The following is a 26,162-nucleotide window of genomic DNA, read 5'->3' as shown; positions in this document are numbered from 1 at the left end:
TGCCAGCTGAAAAGGGACCTTGGCAGCTCAGGTCAGTACTGCTGGCTGGGCTGTTAAAAGTTGGGATCAGTGGGGCTAAGGCAGGGTGCCTACCTGGTGTGACTCTGCCTGGGTCCCAGAAGCAGCAGTATGTCCCCTCTCTGGCTCTTATGCGTAACAGCAGCCAGGGGGACAAACACTCTGTATCTGCTCCAAGTGCCAGCTTTGCACCTCCCATTGACTGGGAGCTGCAGAGCGGTGCCTGTTGATGGGGTAGCGAGCCGAGTCATCTGGCCGTGCCTCTGCATAGGAGTTGAAGGGGGATGTGCCACTGGTTGAGCTAAGTGCTTCCTGGAGCCTGCAGCCCTGAGCCTCTCCCACACTTCAACCCTCTGCTCCAGCCTTAATCCCGTCCCATCCGCTGAGCCTTTGGAACCAAGTCTGGAGCACCCTCCTGCATCCCAAATCCTTCATCCCCAATTGTATCCCAGAGCTCACATACCCTGCTGGAGCCATCATCCCACCTCCCATGCCCCAAATCTCTGCCTCAGCCCTAATTGCTTTTCTGCCCTCCAAATACCTCGGTTCCAGCCTGGAGCACTCTCCAGCACTCAACGACCTCATCCTCAGCCCCATTCCAGAGTCTGCACCCACAGAGGCAAGAGTGTTCTGTTTAGTAGAAGTCGAAAGTTGGCAAGTGCAAACCCTAGGCCTCTTATTTTTGTGTTGGAGGAAAACATAAATAGCAGTGCCTATTTGACCTTCTCTGGTTTAAAAAAAAATTAATATACCTTTCTTTAAGGATATTTTCTTACTTTCCTGCTTTCAAACTATATAGTTTCAGATGTTTTAATAGGTCTTTGTATAAAAACAGCTCTTCCCAATGCCTCTCATTATATTCTTTTTGACCTTTCTGGTTTTTTGATTCTCTCTTCTTGAGATGAACATAATGTTCAGCCTCAGAATGAAACAAACATTGGCTTGTATGTTCCTCTTGTTAATATGCAGCCTGACCTGTTAGTCCCTTCAGTCTGTTACTGTGTACTGAGCAGATGTTTTCACTAGTTGGCCACAAGGGCTCCTAGATCATTTTCTTGGAAGTTAAATGTACTTCAGAACCCATTAGTTTGTACTAGTCCTTTCAATGTGCATTACCTTGCACTGAATTCCCTGGATTTTGAAACAATGCAGATCAGACCAATCTTATTAGTATCAGTTATGTTGACAACTGTAATTCATTAAAATTCGTGTGGGGGTTTGATCCCGGTCAGGCTATGCAGGCCAAATTAATCGGTGGAGCGCACTATTGAAGCCAGAAGAGTTATGCTTCGGTGAATTTATTATGTCTTTGATGCTGGAGTTTTTTCTGGAGTATGACTGACCTGCCTTAGGTCCAGTCCTGAATCTCAGGACCAATCTGTTCCCCCCCATCCCAGCCTGTGTCCAGCTTCCATTGAAATCCTGTAGAATGATGTTACAACTATTCTATAAAAGAGGTAGGGATTCCATTACAATGCATTGTCCCAATGTGGTTACAACATTGTGTGATCTTAGAGGAAACAAGAACTGCTTCCAGATAATCAGTTTAAAGTATTAAACAGTCCAAACCTTTACCCCAGGTATGCATACATTGCTATGTACCATCTCTACTGCTTGCAGTGATTATGAGGTCTTTGAATAACATTCCTGGAGCTATTTCCCTTTCCACCACTGACACAATAGATTTGCATTTGTTTTTAGTTGCTTCTAATCTGTGGACCCGCCTCTTTGCCCATAATCTGCAGGAATCTACATCCCTGAGAAATGTAGTTTTGTTGATGTCAGTTTTCATTGCACATAAGAATGGCCATACTGGGGCAGACCAAATGTCATGTAGACCAGTATCCTGTCTGCCAATGGTGGCCAATGCCAGATGCCCTAGAGGGAGTGAGCAGAACAGGGAATTGTTGAGTGATCCCACCTCTGTCACCCATTCCCAGCCTCTGACAAACAGAAGCTAGGGAAACAATTCCTACCCATCGTGGCTAATATATAAATAGTAATTAGAGACTTGCCATTAGTGAGGCTCCTGTAGGCCACATCTGCACTACAAAATTAAGTCAATTAATGTGTGAGAAATCCACCCCCCCCATACCACGTAGTTAAGCTGACCTAACCCTTAGAACACAGGAACGCAATACTGGGTCAGACCAAAGGTCCATCTAGCCCAGTGTCCTGTCTGCCCACAGTGGCCAATACCAGATGCCCCAGAGGGAGAGAAAATCTTCATGTGATCCCTCCCCTATCCGCTACCTCCAGAGAAACAGGCTAGGGATACCATTCCTACCCATCCTGACACTACCCATCCGGGTATCAATGGACCTAACCTTTATGAATCTATCTAACTCTTTTTTGAATCCTGTTAAAGTTCGAGCCTTCTCCACATCCTCTGGCAAGGAGTTCCACAGATTGACTGTGCGCTGAGTAAAGAAAAACTTCCTTTTGTTTGTTTTAAACCTGATGCCTATTAATTTCATTTGGTGACCCCTAGTTCTTCTATTGTGGGAATAAGTAAATAACTTGTCATTATTCACTTTTTCCACACAGTCATGATTTTATAGATCTCTACCATATCCCCCCTTAGTCTCCTCTTTTCTAAGCTGAAAACTCCAAGTCTTTTTAATCTCTATTCATATGGGTCCTGTTCCAAACCCCTAATAATTTTTGTTGCCTTTTTCTGAACCTTTTCCAATGCCTGTATATCTTTTTTTGAAATGAGGTGACCACATCTGTATGCAGTATTCCAGATGTGGGCGTACAATGGTTTTATATAGAGGCAACACGATATTTTCTTCCTTATTCTCTATCCCTTTTAAAATTATTCCTAACATTCTATTTTCTTTTTTGACTGCTGCTGCACACTGTCTGGATGTTTTCAAAGCACTACCCACAATGAATCCAAGATCTCTCTTTAGTAGTTGTAGTCAAATTAGTCTCCATCATATTGTATATATGTATAGTTGGAATAATTGTTTCCAATGTGCATTACTTCACATCTATCAACATTAAATTTCATTTGCCATTTTGTTGCCCAGTCACTTAGTTTGGTGAGATCTTTTTGAAGCTCTTCACAGTCTGCTTTGGTCTTAACTATCTTGAGCAGTTTGGTATCATCTGCAGATTTTGCCACCTCACTGTTTACCCCTTTCTCCAGATAATTTATAAAGAAGTTGAATAGGACGGGTCCCAGGAAAGACCCTTGGGGGAACCCACTAGTTACCTCTCTCCACTCAGAACAGTTAGCGTTTATTCCTACCCCTTGTTTCCTGTCTTTCAACCAGTTATCAATCCATGAAAGGACTTTCCCTCTTATCCCATGACCACTTACTTTACATACAAGCTTTTGGTGAGGGACCTTGTCAAAGGCTTTTTGGAAATCTAAGTTCACTGGATCCCCCTTGTCCACATGTTTGTTGACCCCCTCAAAGAACTCTAGCAGATTAGTAAGGCAGGATTTCCCTTTACAGAAACTATGTTGACTTCCCCCAACAAATTATATTCAACCATGCATCTGACAATTTTATTCTTTACTATAGTTTCAACTAATTAGCCTGGTACTGACTTTAGACTTACCGGTCTATAATTGCCAGGATCACCTCTACAGCCCTTTTAAAATATTTGCATCACGTTAGCTATCTTCCAGTCATTAGGTACGGAAGCTGATTTATAGGATAGGTTACAAATCACAGTTAATAGTTCTGCAATTTCCCATTTGAGTTCTTTCAGAACTCGTGGGTGAATGCCATCCGGTCCTGGTGACTTGTTACTGTTAAGTTTATCAGTTTGCTCCAAAACCACCTTTGACACTTCAATCTGGGACAATTCCTCAGATTTGTCACCTAAAAAGAATGGTTCAGGTTTGGGAATCACCCTAATATGCTCAGATGTAAAGACTGAAGTAAAGAATTCATTTAGCTTCTCTGCTATGTAACATCTCCCTTCATGTAAACAGCGCTAGGATGACAGAAATAATTCTTCCATGGGCCTAGCCACTGCCTCTCAGGGAAGTGGGTTAACTACAGGGATGGGAGAAATCCTCCTGTTGCTGTAGGGAGTGTTTACACTGACGTGTTGAGGCAACGTCACTGAAGTGGTTAAAGTCCAGGCATAAGGTTGGTCTTACTTCTCAGAGCTCTTGTGTGAAAGTGTGGGTGGCTTCGTAGCTGAAAACTGCATGCTGAACTGGAAAGTGAAAATTGCAACCTAGGAAAATGCTGTTTACTGTTTATCCTGGAATGGATATTTGTAGAGCTCTTTAAAGGTGTAAAATGCTATTTACAGTAAATGCTTATTTAAAACAATTACTCTGTTTCTGCTTTACAAGTAGCTGGTAAAAATCTCAAACCCAATTGTATGGAAAAGAAACAGATATGGTGAACATATCACTGGAGAGCTGGTAATATCTTTTGTTGCTTTATGTTCTGAATGCTTATGTGCATATGGCTTTACTGAGTGTTTGTAAGTGGGGGTGGAAAAGTGGGGGGATCTGTCTGAACTCTTGGGTGGAGAGGGAATATTTTTTCAGGAAGTAAAAGCTTTCAAGATATAAAGTTAAATGAAAAGCTTCTGAGCATGTTAGGGCAGATATACTGAGCACAGAAAGAAGGTATCAGAGAGTGCATAACTAGGTGCTCAATGGATATTAACAAGCATGGATTGAATATGAATGCAGTGCAGTTGAGCCTCGCCCACCACAGCAAATAAGAATATGGTTTCAGTCAATAGAAAAGCATTGTCAGCAAATGGTAGGCTTTGGCCAAAGGAAATACATTGAAATACTGGTATTTTCTTTGTGGTGTAAGTAATTAACACAGTTTGAGGCAGTTTAGAAAAGAAACACTGTGTCTGAACACGTGTTCAGTTTTACCCTAGCCTCGAACTGGTTCACAGGGTGTAGTTTGAATGCAAAATAATAACGAGCGTCTCTTCTTCATAACTTATGAAATAATTTGATTCTATGTAGACGAGGGCACTGATGTTGCTCCTATCACCCCTAGTAATAACAAACACCAAATACACTGTGTCCATGGCTTCCATCATCAGCAACTAGACTATAAAAATTGTTCCAGCCCTCTTGCAAAGGGGAGCTGGGTAGATCTTGCTGTTAATAAATCTCAGTTAAGCTTGATATAGTAGCTTTACTCTTTCAAGTAGTTCACAGGACTGGGTGCTTGCAGGGTTCAGTACTATAGGTCCTGTGATAGTTTGCATGAGGCTCTGCTCTGTTGTCCTTGGCCAACATTTGTTCTCCATCCCATTTTTATGCAGTTGTCAACCTCCTCTCCAACCCTGGACGAGGTTGTATATAATGGCAGAGACTGCGTGTGATGCTGATAGAGGTGACCAGAGCCAGGCCGGGTCAAAGAGTTTGTGGGGCCCAACGCAGCAAGTTGACAGCGGGGCCTGGCTGGTGGATGCTCTAGTTTAAGTCAAACCCAGTTGAGGTGTTACAGAGTCCAGCCCGGGCAGCATAAGTCACTTGCTTGATATATTGCCCAACTCCTAGATTTAAGAAAAATTTCAACTGGTGTTTCTTCCAATGTCATCTGTCATGCTTTTACTGTTCACTATGATGTCATTATGCACTACTGTAAAACTTCCAATAGAAGACCCCAATGTCTTTTAGTACAAACTGTGTACTTTTACCCCATGTGTTCCTGTTGCTTACATGGGAGATCCCTCATCACATTCTAGGATATGGGGAGGAGCAGGGAATTCTCTCAGGGAAGCAGGGTTTCTCTTCTCCTCACTCTGACTAAAGCATCTCCCTAGGCAGAGATGATCCCAGACTGGGAATCTCTTCTGCCTGGCCAGGGCATCCCCTCCGTGGACAAGCTCTGGGTATGGGTGGGGGTCTGTTGCCAGCAGTTGTGGGCCAGGCCAGTGGCTGTCTCTGTCTCCTCCCCTTTATGGAGGTGGGGGCCCGAGCCCAGCGCCTCCCCAGATACCTGCGGAACGGGGAGCAGGCTGACAAAGTTTGTTTCTGTGGCTGGCTGTGCGGTGCAGCCTGGTGGCTCCCAGCCAGGGCAGCAAGTGAGCTGCTGGTTGGGCGCTGGGCAGCGTGGGACCCAAGACAATCACCTTGGCCTAAGGCCAGGCTTGGCCAGAACTATAGAATTGTGAAATAAGTGTGATTTCCATGTTACACTTGACCTCATTTAAAATGAATTTGTGCTTGCTTTCACATGGAATACTTAATGCAGTTACATTGAGGTAAGTTTAAGTTCACTTATACATATTACTTTCTTTTTTTAGAAGGAGAATGTAAGACACTTAAGGCTGGGAAGCGTCTTATGGCCCTGATCCTGCAATAACATCTGCCTGGGTAGCTCCTTGGGCCCATGCAGTTCCATCTGCTGTGGTTGCGGCAGGGTGGGCTGTGCAGGAATCCCTGTAAAGATCCAGTTGGGAAAGGATCTAGGACTGTAAGAATCTATCTCGACCTCTAGCGAGGCACAGTTTTTAGAAAGTGGCAAGGTGCTTGACCGCTGTTGCATAGGGTTATTCCCGTCCCGTGCCTGTGGGGTTAGTTGCTCTGTAAATATTTGAAATCGTACACTGCGGGTGTAGCCCGCGCTAGTGGAGCGGGCTGAGTCCGAGCAGGCGGGACGGGTTATTTGCTCTGGGAATGTTTCATCTTCTCTGCAGCCTCTGCTTGTGGCGGTGACCGGCTCCCGGACGAGGCGCTCGGCGAGGCCCTGCCTGCCGGCTGCGGTTCTAAGTGGCATTTCAGATGTCAGCGGGGCGGTCCGAGCCCAGCGCCGCTGGGGCCGCAGGCAGGAAAGGGTTAAGCAGGCTCCGTCGCCGAGTCCAATGGGCGCGGGGCGAGAGGAACGCTCCCATCCCCCATCACGCCTCGCTTTTGGTATGCGCAGGCGCAGTTGCATGAGGAAGCGAGCCGTGCGGAAAAGTCGTTCTGGCTGAGCGCGTGCGCAGTGAGATCGGGAGGCTGGCGGCCCAAAGCGTTGGGAACGGGCGCCCCCCTCCTCCCCCCTCCCTCGCGTGTAGTGCGCCTGCGCCCAGCTCGGCGGCGGTGTGAGAGGGAGCGGGGAGAGCGGAGCCGCCACAGAGCGCGAGCGAGCGCGAGGGGGAGGGGGCGCCGCGCTGCTGAGGGGAGCCCGGCGAGGAGCCGCAGCCCGCCGGCCCGGAGCAGGGCCCCGAGGGATGGTGTCCGCCGCCGCGGGGGGAGGCAGCTCCTGGCGCTAGGGCACAGGCCGGGGCGCGGGGGGGCCGGCGCGGCGCAGCATGGTCCGGGAAACCAGGCACCTCTGGGTGGGCAACTTACCGGAGAACGTGCGCGAGGAGAAGATCATCGAGCACTTCAAGCGGTGAGTGACGGGGCCGCGGGGGGCCAGGCGGGGCGCGGGGGGATCTCTGCGCGCGCTGCGCCCCCTTCCCGGCCACGGGCTGCTCCGGGCGGGGGCAGGGTCTGGACGGGTCGGGGACAGGATCTCGGCTTCCCGGCGCCGGAGGGATGGGCGCCCTGCCTCGGGGCGTCATAGCAACTCTGCGGATACTCGCCCGTGGACTCGCTCGGATCCCGGGCAAGGCGGCGTGGGGGGAGGGGTGTGAGAGGAGAATAAAAATATCCGTCAGCGTCCCTGCACCGTGGCGAAGATCTTTGTGGTCTCCCGTAAGATGAAATCCTGGAGGCTTACAAATGCGGAAGGAGCTTCGTGGAGAAATATTTTGTATTGGAGCCTCCCAGAGCGAAGGACTAGCAAGAGCAAAACCGCCCAAGGATGGAAAAGCCAGGTGAAAAGAGTGAATTCGCATTTTCTGCGTGGATTGTACCTCAAAAATATCCAGTATGTTGGAAACAATTTTTAACCTCAGAGGCTGGTTATCATCTTGGTGCCATAATTTTTAAAGCCTTTCTCAGTGTTTCAATGAAAAGGGTTTTAACAACCCATTGTACTACTGAAGGTAGCTGGATGCCTTGCATTTAGGAGTGAGCAAGTGAATGCATCTGCCGTGCATCTTAATTTAATTATAAAGCATCTAAGGAAAGAGGTTTGTAAAGTGAATGATGGGAACTTAAATGCTTGGAAATGCAAAGATGAAAATTGAAGATCATAGACATGCTTGAAGAAATTAACTTCCATTGGATCCTTCAGAAACGGTGTTCTGGAATCTATAATCCTGGAGCCTGGATTAGTATTGTTTTAGCAAAACAAGGTGGGTGAGGTAATAATTTCTATTGGACCAACTTCTGTTGGTGAAAGAGTCAGGTTTACACAGAGCTCTTCAGAGCTGGGTTTTTTTTTTTTCAATTATAAATTTTCTCTCTGTATATAGTGTATGATCATCATTACATAGACCATAATAAAACAGTAGTTTGCATGCTTTTATATTTTTCCTCATCTCTTCACGTTTTCTCTTAACAATCAAAGTTTTTAAAAAATTGTGTTCATCTATCAGTCTTAGTTGTATTTAACCAAATATTTAGTTTTTCCTGTTTTGAGGAATTAGTGTCAGTGGGTGGAAGATTAAACAGCATGCTTTGGAAATATGGTCATTACAAGGTTAACAAACTGAACTAGCACCTTGTTTAAAAGAATGGGGGGGGGAATGAAATGAAAAGTTCTATATGTTTATATTAGTCAGTTTTGTGGGTATTCTTAAACTCCAAATGGATTCTTAAACTTTTTTATATCTTTTGTTTTACTGCTTAATGTAGACAAATTGTAGAGCGTCCTTAATAATGAGTCACCATGGGAAAAATAGATTTGGTTACTAACACATGAGGAGTTTGGACAGGCAAATAGAAGGAGCAGGAGAACTGCCCTGTGGCTTTTTAAATGGAAGATCATTAATGATTTTGGTTCTTGCCGGTTCTAAAATATTAGATCTTCATCTTGGAAGCATGCATGTTTGCATGTAAAAAGGGGTTTGTGAATAGTAAGCTCATTCATAACCATTTAAACTAAGCATAGTGCGTGCATGCACATGCCTGCATCCATTTGTAATCAGTCCCACACATTATTTTAAAGTAGGAAGAGAATAAAGCAAGAGATTGTGATTTAATTCTGGGATTAGGCAAGGTTATTTAGTAAGAAAGGTTAGCAGGGCTTTCCTCATTTGCTACCCTTCAAAATCTTTGCATATGAAATATTGAATAGGAAAATGTGCAGACTTAATGCATATTATTAGAATGGATATATGTACAATGAAATGTGTTAGTATTTTGGTCTCCGTCATCTTTCCCAGAGGGGATGTGTCTCTCTTGTCATTGCACTGTTTTCAGTGGATGGGAAACTCACATGCACAAATGTGCAAACACGTGCATTGCAGCATTTGCTGATGGGTAACATGCTGTTTGCTTTGTCCCTTGGCAGCTCTGGTCTCAGAGGCATTTGCATGCTTTTTGCTGTGTCCCTTTTTTAGTGCAAAGGGAAGGAGGAAATGTTCAAAGAGATTTTTTTCAAGTGGAGGATGGAGCAGCAGTCTGGCTTATGTGAATGACTTTCTAAAATGGCGGCCAGGACTGAGTTTATGTGGGAAAGAGCAGAGCTGATCTGCTGCTGCACAGAAGGAGGAGGGGAAACTGCAAAAGGAGTCAGCAGCAAGAGCTGTGTAGCAAGAGGGTTTGCTAGGCTACCTGATTATAACTACATTTATTTGCGAGATATACTATTTATTTTCCTTTTCACATATTATTGTCAAGAAATGAGTAGAATTGTGTGTACAAGGATATGGTTTGTAAAGGAGCCCTTCAGGTCTTTTTAGGTACCATCTAGATGGTTTGGAAGAGATTCATTCCAAGATATTCACGCTTGCATGGTGTTCAGATTTGGATTGTATGAATAGTATAAATTGTGTTTGTTATAGGCTATGGCAGAAATTTGGAAATGGTTAAAAACTAGATACAATCATGATTACAGTACTACTCCAGAGCAAAAAGGAAATTCAGCCATACAGGTCTGTTAATGTTATTTGAAACTAAAGGAAACAACCCTTCTGTGTCTTTAGAAATCTGCTTATTAATTAATTATGTTGGTAATACTAATCAGAAGTTAATATTCCTAGGGATTAAGCTGTGTATTCACTACTGTGAAGAAAAAAAATGTTCTGAGTGTATTTACCATAATTTTAGTTGTGTGGGTGATCAGGGAATATAAACAGTTAATCTAAATTTACTCTAGAGTATATAATTCTAAAAACTTAGTTCCAAACCTGATTGAACTTAAATAGAAAAGATGAGGAGTACTCAAATGAAAGGGAAAATTTGGCATTCCAGTATTTTCCCTGTATCTCTTTTTTCACAAGGCATTTTTTAAGCAGGAAAAAGTTGCTATGGTACTGTTGCTTAGAGATGGATCAGGAAAATGTCAGGATCTGAATTAATTGCCTTTTTTTATTTTTACCTTTCTGAATTTTTATCATTGGTTTTGGAAGGAAATACACATCACTTAGGCAGAACCTTTTATTGTTGCACAACTTGAGTCTTTCTTTACAATTTATATTTTAGCGGGTTCTTAAAAACAAACCTCACTCCCAAACCATGCATTTATATTTGTGTATACACCAATCAGTAATAGGGTGTGAAAAATCTAAACATTTGGCCACTGATACAGGTATTAATGTATTAAATAAAATTTTTAAACTTAACTTTTGAGCTGCTTTTTGCTATCAAAATTACTAAATATTTGTTGCTTAAAATGGTTGAGTACATATCTCTTGATTGATGTTTCAGTTAGCAGGGTATGGTATGTGCACAATAGAGCAAGCCTTTCTTTGTATGTTGGTTAGTTGAGTGGGGGAAGGGACAATTGTATTGCAGTCTTGTTTATTGTAGCAGGAGCTTTGCTGGGTTGGACATATGGGATGTATACATATGAAGGACAGCTGCCTGAGCTTGGATATGTAGTGTACAAGACTGGCTCCTTGGAAAGGCCAGTTCTTTAGTTTGGAAGCTCTTTTTCAGATCTAGCTGATCTTGGCTAAATCAGGTTCCCACCCATCCCCCAGTCTGAGAACAGGATAAAGAATATGCAAAGAAGCTGACCAAGCAGTATTAGAAAGATGTAAGTTATAGAAGCATAAAAAGAATGTCAAAAAATATCGCTAAAATAAATGCTAGATGCAGCCAAGGAATAGCCAGTTAGTTACATATATAATTTCATTATATCTGTATTGATACCAGCATTTTCCAGTTCATACCTGTAAAACACAGCTTTCATATGTAAGCATATGTGTAAGTTAAATATTTTACAATTACAATCTTGTGCAAAATATATATTTTCAGTACTGTACTATAACTGAAATGACTGGCTTTAAGAAGAAAACTGTTACACTTGTGTAAGATGCTATAAGTGCAACTTAGTGGGAGAGGCTTTCGTTTTTATTAATTGCAATTTAGGGAAATTTGCTCACTTTGGTTTGTAGTCTATTCATATTTTGGGAGGGTGTTTATTCAGGTATAAATATAAGTGCTTTGTTACAGCAGTTTCTTCAAATTCTTATGCATATTTCTGTCTTGTCTTGAAGATGTTGCTGATGAATTGCCATTTGCGAATTTCAAAATAATTGGGACAGCTTGTATACACACTGTATTTGCATAGTTTTCATGTAGGCTTCAAAATATGCAATTACTGACCAATTAAATTGTTTTCCATTGTATCTCAGACCTTTTCTTTAAACTACATTGTCTTTTGCAAGGCTTTACAGGAAACTAGCCTGGGAAATCAGGGAAGCTAGTTCTTAAAATAGTAGTAATGTTTCATGCTATGATCTCTGCTGGAATTCAGGCTTCGTTAAAATAGAATATTAAACTGTGAGTGAAAGTGTTTTTACATTAATTATTGTAATGAAGACCCAGATTATTGCACTCTTAATGACAGGAAAAAAAAATTCGCTTTTTCTGAAAGATGCCCAGCAGCTTGCTGATCAAGGAGACTAAATATAGCTAATATTTGTCCATAGCACAAATACCCCTCTTCCATATTTTTCCCTTGTTTTTTTTCCATTTGGTTATCCAAAGACCTGTTGCTTTGCCTCAACTATTTGCATTTTAAATAAAAAAACAAAACCCCCTGAAATCATTAGGAGCTATATAATTTTGATATGCTAACTTTTTATTTAGTGGGAAGACCTTCTCAGAGCCAGTACTATGAGTTTAAGAAATGCAAATACTATTTTAAATGTTAGTTCTGAAAGCTCTAGTTCACAAAAAGACCTAATACTTGTTAATGTTGTTCTCAGTCCATTTAGAAACCTTCTATCTTCTTTGGCTTCAGGTTGTTTTTAACTTCATGGTGAGGGCAAGGTGAAAACAGAATGTATTAACAATTCATATACTTTGAAATATGGTTAGACTTTGAAGAGTTAGTCTGCAAGAGTGGCATTGTGGAGATTCTGTGTTTTTTCTTAGAATCGTGGAACTAGAACTGGAAGGGACTTCAAGAGGTCGTCCAGTCCAGTTCCCTGCCTGCTCAGCAGGACCAAGCATGATGTCCATTCAGTTCTGTAGCGAATTAGCCACACTCATGTGGCTAGCACGTCGGCTACCACGGATCTTGATCATCCCTGATAAATGTTTATCTTACCTGCTCTTAAATATCTCCAATGATGGAGATTCCACAACCTCTCCAGGCAGTTTATTGCAGTGTTTAACCGTCGTGACAGGAAGTTTTTCCTAATGTCCAACCTAAACCTTCCTTTCTGCAATTTAAGCCCGTTGCTTTTTGTCCTATCATAAGAGTAATTTTTCTCCTTCCTCCTTGTAACATCCTTTTAGGTACTTCACAGCTGCTTTTCAGTTACTTCCATATCTTATTTTGCTTAGTTTCTCACCCCCTTCCCCCCCCCCCCCCCCCCCCGAAAAAAAAATTCTAATGGCCAATAGTGCAAATGCAGTCTGGCCTTGCAACATTAAATCAAGCTGTGTTCTTTATGGCTTAGGAGTTGCTACTGATAAATAAAGATTATACAGTGGGACGTTAGTTAACAATTCTGTGAATGGTGTATGGGGCAGAATAGAATCCAGTGTTGTCTTCAGTTGCTGTATTGGCTGTATGCTGCTGACTGGAGCAAACTTTGTCAGAATGCCAAGCAGCTATGATGTGGAGTACATAGAGTGATCAGAACTGCTTATTCAGAAACAACCATTTTTGTATGCAGATGCATTGACGGTCATTGCCATTGATTCAGATGAGAACAGGATTCTGTCTAATAAAAGCAATAGTCTTCCTAGTAGAATTCTCCAACCATGAAGCCATAGTTCCCAGGTCAGGAAAACAAGTTTAGTTATAATAAGCAGTGGTTCTTTGGTACATCAGTTCAAATGTAAACACAAAGATGACCTTGCTAAATCAACTATGTATTCAAAATAAAATGGAATGTATCTATCTAGGCTTAATATTTAGGAAGAATTTAAAAAGAAGGCTCTTACTGAATTTTCATTGTCTTATTTTGAATAACAGAATTTTGGCTTGTTTTTAATGTGAAACAAAAGTATTTTTGTATTTCATTGACAGGAAAAATTGTGAATGCTTTACAGCCATACTTTCTCGTTGAAAGTGGGGGAGGTGGGGAGGGTGAACTTCGAGTTGGATGTATTTTATTACTGTAGTGCCTAGAGTCTGTGGTCAAGATACATTTAAAATCTAGATAGGGGGGAGAGACACAAAGGTGGGAGAAGGAAAAATGGAATACTATTTTCTAGGAGCAGAGAGATTAAATTACTTGCGTGGGGTCACTCAGGAGCCCTGTGGCATACAAGAATTTAACCCATTTCTCCTGATTCTAAGTCCACTGCCTTAAAACACAAGAATTACTTTTTCTCAGGTAGGTTTTCTCATTGCTAAGACTGTCAACATAACTTCTGTGGCCCAGGAGTGTGACTAAATAACCCTCAAGCGAGGTAAGTCACACTGATGTAAGCAATTGTTTGGACAGCACTATGACAGTGGGAGAGCACTGATGCAATGTGTTGGAAGATACACCGATATTATTATTGACAATTCAAGTGGTTCTGTCTCCAATCATGTACCTCTTCCCCAAGATTTAGTAATTTTAGGGATGCTCTTCAATAGCTTGTGATCTGTGAATCTTCCAACTGCTCCAGATTTTATTCCTAATATATAGGTGAAGTGTTGAGATAATATTTTTGCAGTTATGAGCTTCATGAGTTTCTAATGCAAATATATAGCAGTGTCTCAAGCCAAAATTTAATCTAGACTGAGCTTCCATTAAGCATTTTTATGTCATTAGCTATATAAGAAGGATACAGTGGTGTCACTGTACTACAGTTTTCTGTAATCTGGCGAGCCTTTCTAATAATATCTTCAGTAAAGTATTTTCACAGATCTTTGATTTAGAATAGATGTAGCCCTTGCAGTGATGACAGAAATATTTTAATAAACTTAAGAAACCAACAAATGTTCCGGTAGCACTCTATAGACTAACAAAACATGTAGATGGGATCATGAGCTTTCGTGGGCACAGCCCATTTCTTCAGATGATCGGAGTTTTGAGTTTAGTATGTGTAGACCCAAATAAATAGAGGGGAAGGAAAAAGGGGGGGGGGAGACAAGGAAATATTTTAGTATTTCTGTTTGTCCTACTAGCTCCATGTGATGTTGTATAATAAACACGTTTCCATAATAATTTTCAGTCCGATTGTAGTACTATTGATGCTTTGTTGTGTAGGTTGCTTGGTTTAATGAAAAAACCTAAGTACCATACACACGTTTTTGGTGACCCTTTTGAAATAACTATTAGACCATATTGTGTAATTTTGGTTCCTTTGAGATAATTATTGGAATCCATTTCCATTTGGTTCCTTTCTTAAATATTTATTATCACGCCGACTTCTATTGACGGAGATTTCTTAATTTGAGTGTGTTGGAAGATACACAGGTATTAAATTCAATCCTCAACTTAAAATAGCAGAATATTGTTATCTTTTTAAAGTTTTAAGGTTGCAGTGCAAAACAGAATCCTGATGCCATGTTGTTTTACATGCAATATAAAACTTGTGTAAAGCTTTTTGGGCACATGACCCTATTAGCCATACAAAAGCCTTGTTTCCACTAAGGAGGGGCGTGATCTTACCTTGTTCCCTATAAGGTTGTTAAATTACAGTTATCTGGCAGATCATATAATAGATCGTTTCTATAAACCATGCAATTAGTTGATAATGGGCCACTTTGCAGAGCCATAGTGGGGTTTGGGGGATTGGAGCCGTGACTGAGTAGTTTTGCCTCATGTTGGCTCATCAAGCCACCTGCGCTGCTGCAGCTTTGCATTTTAAATGTAGTAACAGCCATTGGGCTCTTACTGTATTTAAACTGCACAGGTGCACCATCCCAAACCAGTGTGAGCTGGGACTGCTTGTTCCGAGCTCATGTTGAATCCAGCAGCCCTTGTTCGCGGTGGCCAGGGCTGACTGCAGGCAGGGGCTGCTCCAGCAGCAGCCCCTAGCTGCTGTCAGGCCTGGCTGCCGCACACAGAGGCTGCTGCAGCAGCAGCCCCTGTCAGTGGGGGAGCCTAACTTCTTGCTGGGACCCCTATCAACAGGAGCTGCTGCTGGAGCAGCCTCTTCTGTCCTTGCCTGCTGCCTCTGATAGAGGCGGGGTGGGGAGGCAGCACTGTGGAGATGGTGCTGAGGGGAACTGGCTTTTGAGCTGGCTCCTCCCGGCACCAGCTTCTGTTTTCTCCCTCCTCCCCTGGAGAGGCAGCAAGGGGGTGGTGGAAAGTGAGTAGATTAGTACTCCTCTCAACTACCCGATAAGCTTATACTTATTGTGTAGTTGACTACTCACTAACATCCCTAGTCTTCTAACAAGTAATGAACAGAAGTTAAAATCCAAGTAAAGGCAAAGTGATTTGTAGTGTTTCCAGATTTTTTAAATTTGTTTGATTTTTACCTTGTGTTAGTTAATATGTTAGCTAACACAAGATAAGACTGCATCATCCTTCTTCAAGATGCACTGTAAAATATTTTACCATATCTTAGGGAATAGATTCAGTTTGAAGTAAGCACTGAAAGACTGACGCTTACATGGATGACTGAAGTATGTGGGGAGAGGGGGGGAAAAGCAAATGAAACTTGAGATTTTAGTAACCTAAAACTACATTAAATATATTGAAGGAATAAGCATGTATTTCTCTGTGATAACAGATTACTCTATACTCTTTACTATATAGTCTTATATTTTTGGATTCCATTGGGGGTGATCAGTGACTTCCTGTACCACCATTGAGTCTACCAGCATGCCAAGAATCCCAGGGTGTTGATCATATTCCATTTCCATTAAACCTGTCTATTCCCATTCATCCAAATATTTGTGTGCTTCCTAAGAATGTTCAGCTGTTTTCTCTAAGAAATAGAGAAGATGTGTGAGCGGTTTTTTTTTTTAAATTGGGTCTACTTGTGTTGGTGAGAGAGAAGCTTTTCAACATTTGGAGACCACCTCTTCTGGTTTGGAAACTTACTCAGTATCATACAAGATGAAACAGATTGTTTAGCATTAAGTGACATCCATCGAGAGTTGAGATAATTATATGCCCACAGCTGTAGCACTTTCATGTTTGTTCAGCAACCCAGGACTGGCTTCATTAAATCCAATTTCAAAGTAGAGATAATCCGTTTTAAAAGGTGTGTGTGGGGTGGATGTGTGTGTGTTTGTGTTTGTTTTTTAACTGGTGAATCCTTGAGGAAGTGGGGATATGTCAGAACAAAGTTGTACAGATATTTCAGTCCCTCCTTCACTGTTTTTTGGCACTGTGGTGAAGGAGGCAGATTGCTTCATTCAGGGAGGAGTTTGGAACTGAGACTTTAAGAAGCTGCTGCTGGTGTTCTGTTTTTCCTACAAACTGCTCACTAGCAAAAGCTTTTTGTTTTGTTTGGTATTAGGATGTTAAAATGTGCTTAATTGATTAGTCAACTAGTCGCTGGAATTTCCATTGACTAGTCGGGAGGTACTTCCGCATTCCTCCTTTGAAATGTACAAGATCCCTTGCTGGAGCTCGTGTACATTTCAAAGGAGGAATGCAGAACTCAGGGTACAGCCAGGGCCAGGGGGAAGTCCTGCTGACTCTGGGCTGCACCCGGTGTGCCTGCTTTGAAATGCACAAGAGTCCCCAGCTAGGACTCTTCCCTCCAGCTGGCCCTGGATTCTAGGGAAGTGCCACATGGAACCCGGGATCAGCTGAGAGTCCTCAGCTGACCCTGGGCTCCACGGCAGCTGCCCCATTGAAATGTGCAGAGGTGGCGTTTTAAAGGAGCAGCCACCTCATAGCTGATCGGGGGTCAGCTGTGAGGTGGCTGCCCCTTTGAATCACCATCTCTGGGCTTTTCAAAGGGGCACTGGAGCCCGGGGTCAGCTGGGGACTCCCCAGGTGATCCTGGGCTTCACGCAGCACTTTCCTGGAAACCAGGGTCAGCTGGTGAGTCCCCAGCTGACCCCGGGCTCCATGGCTGTTCCTTTGAAATGCTGTCTTGGGGTTTTAAAGTGGCAGCGCAGCACAACTGTGCGGCACTGCCACTTTGAAGTACCCCTCCCCCTTCCGCTTTGTTGTCTCTATCTCGTAGAGGCAGCGAGGGGGGAGTGTGGGGATATTGACTAGTCGACTAGTCAAAAGACTATCTGATAAGCAAATGCTTATTAGATAGTCGACTAGTCTTTAATATCCCTAGTATTTAGTGCATTTTTCATTGAAGGGAGATAAATTGTGAGCTTTCATGGTGTTCTCAAATGGCAATAATTAGAAAAAAATAAACAGTGAAGGAATAAATTAGAAAATATAATTGTTTAATCACTATAATCTGATTTGTTTAGCCAGCTCTTCAGCATGCCAATTTAAAATTCTTGGAAAGTGTGATTCTGAAGCTGGGAAATCAAACATTGTGGAACTAGTTGATGGCTTATAGTCACAAGATAGTTGTGAGAAGTATCAGAGGGTTGTTAGTCTGTATTCACAAAAACGAGTCCCGTGGCACCTTGAAGACTTAACAGATTTATTTGGGCATAAGCTTTTGTGGACAAAACTCCACTTTGTCAGATGCATTTGGTGGTGCATTTGTGGTTGCTTTATCAATAATATTGGGGACAACTACTGGCTAAAACTTCATTAATGCTGTTTGTCAGTGATGTCTTAGGTTGGAGTGAGTGCTTTATTTAATGTGCTATGTCTCAGCTTCTATGTTTTGATGGTTTTAATCAATCTGTTGTATTCTATAATTGCAGCACATGTATAAAATCTTGTAATGAAAAAGTAAAAAAATAAACTTTTAAAGGGAGACCTGTCCATCTCAAAAATCAAAACACTGTGGTATTTAAAAATGTTAGTTTTACTCATAGATTTCAAGGTGAGAAAGGGACATCATGATAATTTAGTCTGACCACCTGCACATTGCAGGTCTCAAAACCTCATTCACCTACTTCTGTAATAGACCTCTTGCTGAATTACTGAAGTCCTCAAATCATCATTTAAACACTTCAAGTTACAGAGAATCCATCAGTTACTAATTTAAACCTACAAGTGATCTCCAAGAACTCTGCCAATCTGACCTGGGGGTAGAATTCTTTCTTGACCCCTAATATGGTGATCAGTTAGACCTTGAGCATGTGGGCAACACCCAACAGCTAGACATCTGGGAAAAGAATTTTTGTTTTGTCCTTTCACAGGCCATTGTAGATATTTGCTGCTGACTTTAAAGAATAAACTCCCATGTACCAAAGTATAAAGAACTGGAAATTAACCTGATAGTAGAATAAAATAGTTCATATAGCATTTATGAAATAATCTGAAACATAGTTCATAAAACAGAACTCTTGGAAATGTGTTGTATGGTGTAAAATTATGTTCTTGGCTTCTGCTATTATTTTTGCAAACTATTACATTACCAAGAGCCAAAGTCTTCAGTGTCAACCTGAAGGTAGATTGTGACCTGGCAAAAGCTGAGGAAGCTAATGATCCAACCAGTGAACCAAATTTGGTGACGAATCCTGATCATATGTCACTTGAGACATGTTGCATACACATTGAGTGGGAAATCATGAAATATGTAGTGTTTGAATTGGAAAAGTGTTCCTTTATTCTCTTAAAAGCTCACCATGTAGGTAAGATAGTATTTGACTTTCAAATGATCTAGGAACCTTCATCCGCTACATTTAGTAGCTTCTGTTTAGAGGTAAAGGACAAAGGAGACTGTGCTTTTGTATTCATTTTTAAAGGGACACATTCCTAGAATCCTCAGGCAGTCATCAGGTCCAACCCCCTAAAAGCAGGACCAACCCAAACTAAATTATCCCAGCCAAGACTGTCAAGCCGGGTCTTAAAAACCTCTAGGGATGGAGATTCTACCACCTCCCTAGGGAGCCCATTCCAGTTCTTCACCACCGTCCTAGTAAAATAGTTGTTCCTAATATCCAACCTAGACCTCTCCCACTGCAACTTGAGACCATTGCTCCTTGTTCTGCCATCTGTCACTACTGAGAACAGTTTCTCCCCAACCTCTTTGGAACCTCCTTTCAGGTAGTTGAAGGCTATCAAACTCCCCACCCCCCATTCTTCTCTTCTGCAGACTAAACAAGCCCAGATCTCTCTGCCTCTCCTTGTAGGTCATATGCTCCAGCCTCCTAATCATTTTTGTTGCCCTCTACTGGACTTTCTCCACTGTATCCACATTCTTTCTGTAATGGGAGCCCAGAATTGGATGCATATTCAGCACTGATGTCATCACATCTGGAGTAAAGGGGAATAATCACTTCTATAGGTCTCCAGGCACTGCTCCTCCTAATGCAATTAGCTTTAACTACAAGGGAGCACTATTGATTCATATCCAGCTGCTTATCCACTGTGATCCCCAGTTCTTTCTGCGCAACTGCTGCTTAGCCATTTGGTCCCCAGTCTGTAACAGTGCTCGGGATTCTTCTGTCCCAAGTGCAGCACTCTGCATGTCCTTGTTGAACCTTATCAGATTTCTTTTGGCCCAATGCTCCAATTTGTCTAGGTTACTCAGGACCCTATTTCTACCCTCCAGCATATCTACCTCTTCCCCCTAACTTAGTGTCATCTGCAAACTTGCTGAGGGTGAAATCTATCCCTTCATCCAGGTCATTAATGAAGATGTTGAACTAAACCGCCCCCAGAATTGACCCTTGGGACTCTCCGCTTGAAACTGACCACCAACCATACATCGAGCCATTGATCACCACCTGTTGAGCCTGACAATCTAGCCAGCTTTCTATCCACCTTACAGTCCATTTATCCAATTCATAATTCCTTAACTTGCTGGCAAGAATACTGTGGGAGATTGTATCAAAAGCTTTGCTGAAGTCAGTGTATCACATCCACCAACTTCCCCGTGTTCAGAGAGCCAGTTACCTTGTCATAGAAGGCAGTCACGTTGGTCAGGCATGACTTGCCCTTGGTGAATCCATGTTGATTATTTTTTACCACCTTCCTGTCTTCCAAGTGCTTCAAAATGGATTCCTTGAAGTTCCCCTCCATGATTTTTCTAGGGACTGAGGTAAGGCTAAGCAGTCTGTAGTTCCCTGGATTGTCCTACTTCCCTTTTTTAAAGATGACACTACAATTGCCTTCTTCCAATTGTCTGGAACCTCCCCCAGTCTCCATAAGTTTTCAAAGATAATGGCCAGTGACTTCTGCCAACTCCTTCAGTACCCTCCGATGCATTAAATCCGGCCTCGTGGTTTTGTGTATGTCTAACCTGTTCTTTCTGCACCGAGGCCTGCTCACCTCCTTCCCATACTGCATTATCTAGTGCTGGGAGTTGACCTCCGTGAAGATAGAGGCAAAAAAAGCATTGAGTATTTCAGCTTTTCCCACATCATCTGTCACTAGGTTACTTCCATCATTCAGTAAGGCTCCCACACCCTCCCTGGTCACCCTTTTATTGCTAACATGCCTGTAAAAAACCTCTCTAGTTTCCCTTCACATCCCTTGTTAGCTGCAATTCAGCCTAACCTGCGTGTGCGAGCAATATATTTATACTCCTCGCTAGTTATCTGTCCAAGTTTCCACTTCTTGTCAACTTCCTTTTTGTGTTTAAGCTCACCCATGATTTCTCAGCTAAGCTAAGCTGGTTGCCTTCGAATTGGCTCTTTCTTACTGCGCATCGGGATGGTTTATTGAAGGCCCAGGAACAAGGCTTCTTTAAAATACCGTGAGCTCTTCTGGACTTCTTTCCCCTTCATGTTAGCATTCCAGGGGATCCTTCCCATCAGTTCCCTGAGGGAGTCAGAGTCTGTTTTTCTGAAGTCTAGGGTGTGAATTTTGCTACTCTTTCTTCCTTTGGTCAGGATCCTGAACTTGACCATCTCATGATCACTGCTTCCCAGGTTGCTACCCACATCTACTTCCCATACTAATTTCTCTCTGAGGAGCAGGTCAAGCTGGGCATGGCCCCTGGTTGGTTCCTTCAGCACTTGTAGCAGGATGTTTTCCCCTATATACTCCAAAATCTTCATGGATTGTCTGTATACTGCTGTATTGGTCTCCCAGCAGATGTCAGGGTGATTAAAGGAATGAAAACAACTTTCAAAGGAATGAAGACAACTTTGAAACAACATTTTAATTCCATAAACTAATGCATAAACTTTTTTGGTCTCATTTTTGATGTGATGAACTATTAAATGTGTGGCAAGTCCCAAACCATGAACTTCTAAATCTCAGCATAAACCATTTCAAATCCAGAAGATTAAATTGTGGCAGAACTGTTTTGAGACCATAATAATTGATCTGCATTACACCAAGTGGGTTTACTTCCCTACACTCATAACTGGAGACAATACCAAATTGGTTGTAGGGACCTCACTTCCCTGAATTTGAGAGGATGAAGGGAAGGCATATAAAGTACATAATTGGAAGTCAGATCTGGATGCTACCTGGGCTTTCATAATTTATTTTCATGGAGATCTAATAAGTTCTCCTTTCTGAAATGGATCTTCCTTTAGCTATTTGAAAAAGCATCAGTGATTTCAAATTTCAAATTTAGTTTAGCATATGTTGGCTTTGGAGTGGTGTGAATTTGAGAGACCTATTCCCTGCAGATGGGTAAAATTGTGGTGCTTCCCATCAAATACGACATTTGAGCTAATATTAATGTCTTCCTTACAGGTTGGCTAATAATAATTCAGGAAAAATGACTTTATTTGCATCAACATAATTTAATTTACATTAGTTTTTTTATTTACATGTTGCTCTTTCTTCTTCTGTATTTGTAAATGATAGACATGAATGTTTTTCTTGATGCTTTGTAGAATTTCAGATTTTACATACGAGTTTTTCTAAAAAGCTTCACATTTAAAATGTTCATCCCTGCTTCAAAAAAGTCAGTCCCCTTTAACCTCCTTACTGTGAGACAAACACCAGCTCAAATAAAATTTGATACAAGATAGTTTATTATGTTTGCAATTTAGCTTCTGACTGAATTTTTCACAAGTCAAGAAAGCTGAAATGCTTTAACGAAACTATACTTTTCCACCTGGGTTTGTAGTCAGTGAGGCTTGTGCTTTTAAGTCACTTTTGAAAATTCGATTTAAATCTTTTTCTCTATATATAAACTTTTTTTTCTTGCTGGGGGACAGAATGACATCATCAGCATCAACAGGCTCTCTCAGCAAAGCAGCTAGAGAGAGGGGGATAGGCAAGTGTAGCGGCAGAGGGCTTAGCCCCGTAGTAGTCTTCTAATCAGATATTTAGGAGGTATTTCCAAAACCACAAAGCATACCTTGGCTGTAAAGAGAGAAATAACTCTTAACTTTCTGGGTGACAGAGGAAGTTTTCCTCTCTGAATTGAAAGTAGTGAAATTCCAGGAGTAGGTAAACTTCCAAAATTAGTTGCTATGCCTTCAAGTCCTTGGATTTTTTGCAGCACTTTCTGTTTAATATTCTGAAATGGCACAGAGGCTGCCAAACTCTCTTGGTTACGAGGCAGTCTATTGATAACTTTTCATATATAAACACCAGTTTACAGAGATAATAGGAACGGGTCGCCTCTCAAGTGGGTCAAGGTGAAATCTTTCCTATGGCAGTTGTGTATAGTGGCATTGTCTGTACAAATATAGTCTCTCTTTACAATGAGGGAATGGGGAGGGAGATACAGGGACGAAGATACTAGCACAGGAACTGAAGATACAGGAAAGAAGAATTACTTAGTGACTTTGAAGGTCCCCACTGCTTCTCATTACAATCAATTGCAACAAGGATTGGGAGACAAGTCACTGTTTTTTCCTGTTAATAGGATAGAGTTGGGATTACATCAGGAGGACCAAATGGGCTCCTCTTGAAATAATAGGGAGTGTATGTCATTACTTGTAAGAACTTGAGTTACTACAAGTAGATGCACATGGGCAGTTGGTAATGTAGGCAAGGGATGGCAGAGCATTCCCAAAACTGCCTAAACTGCCAACTTCTGAAAGCTGGGGCTGCGGTGCAACAGTCTCACTCCAGTTGGCTGCCGGGGAATGCAGTCCAGCTCAGCAGCCCATCCACCTGGGAGCAATGAGCTGCGGCACGGCAGCCTGGCTCTGCCTGGCTGCTGGGGAAGCATCTGGCTGCTGCATGGCAACCCGGCTTTTCCCGGCCACCAAGAAGAGCCTGGCTGAGGCCGCAGCATGGAAGCTACGGCTCTCCACATGGCCCGGAAGGATCGGGCTGTGAGTGGATGTGGCCTTGGATGGAGGGGGGGGGGCTGGGGCTTGGCTTCCCCTGCTGGCCTTTCACCTGACGCGCATGCAGATGCACTAGGATAATCCCTTGAAATCCAAGTTGGGTTCTGATTCTTTTTTGCTGGGAGGCAAATTGCTGCTGATTGTTTGTTCTGAGTTTGGTTGGTAAGTGCCCAAAGGCTGCCATTTTGATGTAATATCTCTCTCTGAGAATTAGAATACTCGCTTGTTTGGGCTGGTAAAAAAGATAACTGAGAAGTTGATTTCCTATCTGTTTGGATTTCTTCAAGTCTGATATCAGTACAGATATCCCGCCTGTTTTGAATTTTTTACACTAAACTTTAGTTTTTAGTCTAAACAAGTTTTGTAATGTTTGCTAAAAACTTAGTGATGAAGGAACAATCACTAAGGTTACTAAAGCCTAAGCACAAAGCATACTTGAAATACTGTGGGGCGTGGGTGGGTGGGGAAATTACAACTGTGTTCCTTTCTTGGCCTTTGTCGACCTGTTAAAGTTTAAAGCGTTGCCATGGCATGATCTCAGAACTGTCGGAAACCCCCTCCAGGATGGTAGTAGCTGATAGTGCTGGGACCTGTTGCGCTGTCCACACGAGTGCTTTACAGTGGGGCAATAAAAACAACATTATAATTAGGGATGTCAGATAACGTGATTTTTAGTAATTGTGTAGCTGCAACCATTTTTAACAGTTGCACAGTTACTAAAATTGTCCCCAGGAGTGGGGCCAGAAGCCAGTGCACTCCTGGTTCCCAACCCTACTCCTGGAGAGCCCCCTGCTACGCTGCACTGCTGCCTTTAATAGGCAGCAGCGTGTGTGTGTGTGGAAGCAGCAACCCTTGTCCTCTGGGTCCCCGAGCTCTCTGTGGATAGAGGCTATTCTGGCACCCCCCTGAGCACTAGCTGCCTCTGTGGGAGGCAGTGGGGGAATGAGAGAACGAGGCAGCTCCATGGGAGCCAGCCTTTGTGGGGAGCCAGCTTAAAAGCTGGCTCCCGCCTCCTCCCACTCTGAGGCAGCAAGGGGGTTTTGCATGTAGTTCTTTGGATTAACTGATAAGACCAGGTTTATCGGTTAATTGTTTAAACATCTATACGCTTGTATCTCTAATTATGATGCTTTTAAACGTACAGCCAGTCGATTTACGACCGTTCGTACTTACGAGCAAACCTCCCATTAAGCATTCGTAAAGGCGGTCCCTGAGTTATGAACGTGATCCGCGCTTACGGACAGCACGGTAGCATGTAAATGAATGGGGTCCAACTTATGAACACTTTGAGTTACGACCAACTGTTTGGTCCATAACTCGTTTGTAAGTTGGGGACCAGCTGTATTTGAGACACATCTTAGAATATGCTACAGAAAATAAACAAATTATGGGAGATTTTCATTTAGAAGGTGTTTTGTGCACATAACCTTTTTTGGGGGACTTAAAATAGTAATCACAGTCAAAACTCTGGGGTTTTTTTATGACTGCAGTGTCAAAGTTCTGATTTTGTTGTGTATTCATTAAAAATTCTGAAACACGAGAATTGGCATTATTCAGTAATAGCTCTATCATGGGGTGGGCAATAATTTTTGGTGGGTGGGGAGCACTACAGGATTTTGGAAAGCTGCATTTTTCATTGGAGGACGTGCACGGTCTAAGATGGAAGTTTGGAGCAGAAGGATGCATGGGGTAAAGGATTGGATGCAGGAGATGGTGTGAGGTCTGAGAGGAAGTTTGGGCAAAATTAAGTAGCCCTGGGCCACCCCAGAAGGGGTGGGGCCTAAACAGGAAGGGATAGGGTTGCCCCAGCCCCAGACCATGAATGGTCTGGGGGGGCAGCCCCTTTGCCCCCCCTTCCCAATTAGTATCCATGCCCTGGAAGAGGCTTGGCATACTCCCCCACCCCCAGACCAATCAGGGCGTGGGCGCAGGGGAGCACGGAAAGCCTCCTCCCGCCCTGTGAGGAACATGTGGCACTTTGAAGTGCCGCAGGCTACTCACAGGCCCGGGGTTGGGTGAAGGAAGCTTTACGCAGCCCCCCCTACCCCCAGGCCCTGATTGGCCTGGGCGTGGGGGAGCGTGCAAAACTGCCTCCGCTCTTCTCCCCCAATCCTGTGAGCAGTGCACGGTGCTTCAAAGCGCCACGTGCTCCTGGTAGGGCAGGAAGAGGCTTTGCGTGTTCCCCTGCCCCCAGGCCCTAATTGGCTTGGGGGTAGGGGAGCAGCAGAGCCTCAGAGCTCTTCTGTCGACATTGTGCTCTTTTCTGGGGTGGGAAGAGGTTAGCCTGGTTTAACTACATTGATCAGGTGTGGATTTTTATCCTTCAAGGGCATGAAATAGTTATACTGATGTCAGCAGTGTAGACCTGGCCTCAGCCTTTTTTAATACTATAGGTTTTTCAGGGACTCTCTCCTCTTAGTGGTTGTAGGGGTAGAAGCCTGGGACCAATCATGACTGTCTAGGGCATTGGGAGATCTACTCATGGGGCAAGAGTAT

The 26,162-nt window shown here is 42.9% G+C and overlaps 1 protein-coding gene across 7 annotated transcripts in view; it reads left to right on the top strand.

The window, feature by feature from the left end:
• Positions 1–26,162, top strand: part of SPEN (spen family transcriptional repressor) — a 148,119-nt gene that overhangs the window by 10,615 nt on the left and 111,342 nt on the right. The window contains exon 1 of one of the 7 annotated variants that reach the window (XM_089773083.1): positions 7,030–7,346. The exons of 2 other annotated variants lie outside the window; for them this stretch is intronic. In XM_089773083.1, coding sequence (XP_089629209.1) covers positions 7,264–7,346 — 83 coding nt within the window. In that variant the 5' untranslated portion in view covers positions 7,030–7,263. Of the gene's footprint in view, positions 1–7,029; positions 7,347–7,419; positions 8,197–26,162 lie in introns of those variants that run through there. 4 more of the 7 variants (XM_075906123.2, XM_075906119.2, XM_075906117.2 and 1 more) reach the window with 4 other exon arrangements.

This window comes from Pelodiscus sinensis, chromosome 24 (genome assembly GCF_052426305.1).
Source record: "Pelodiscus sinensis isolate ZL-2025 chromosome 24, ASM5242630v1, whole genome shotgun sequence".
Taxonomy (NCBI): Eukaryota; Metazoa; Chordata; order Testudines; family Trionychidae; genus Pelodiscus; species Pelodiscus sinensis.
This window is presented reverse-complemented; position numbering and strand designations above follow the sequence as displayed.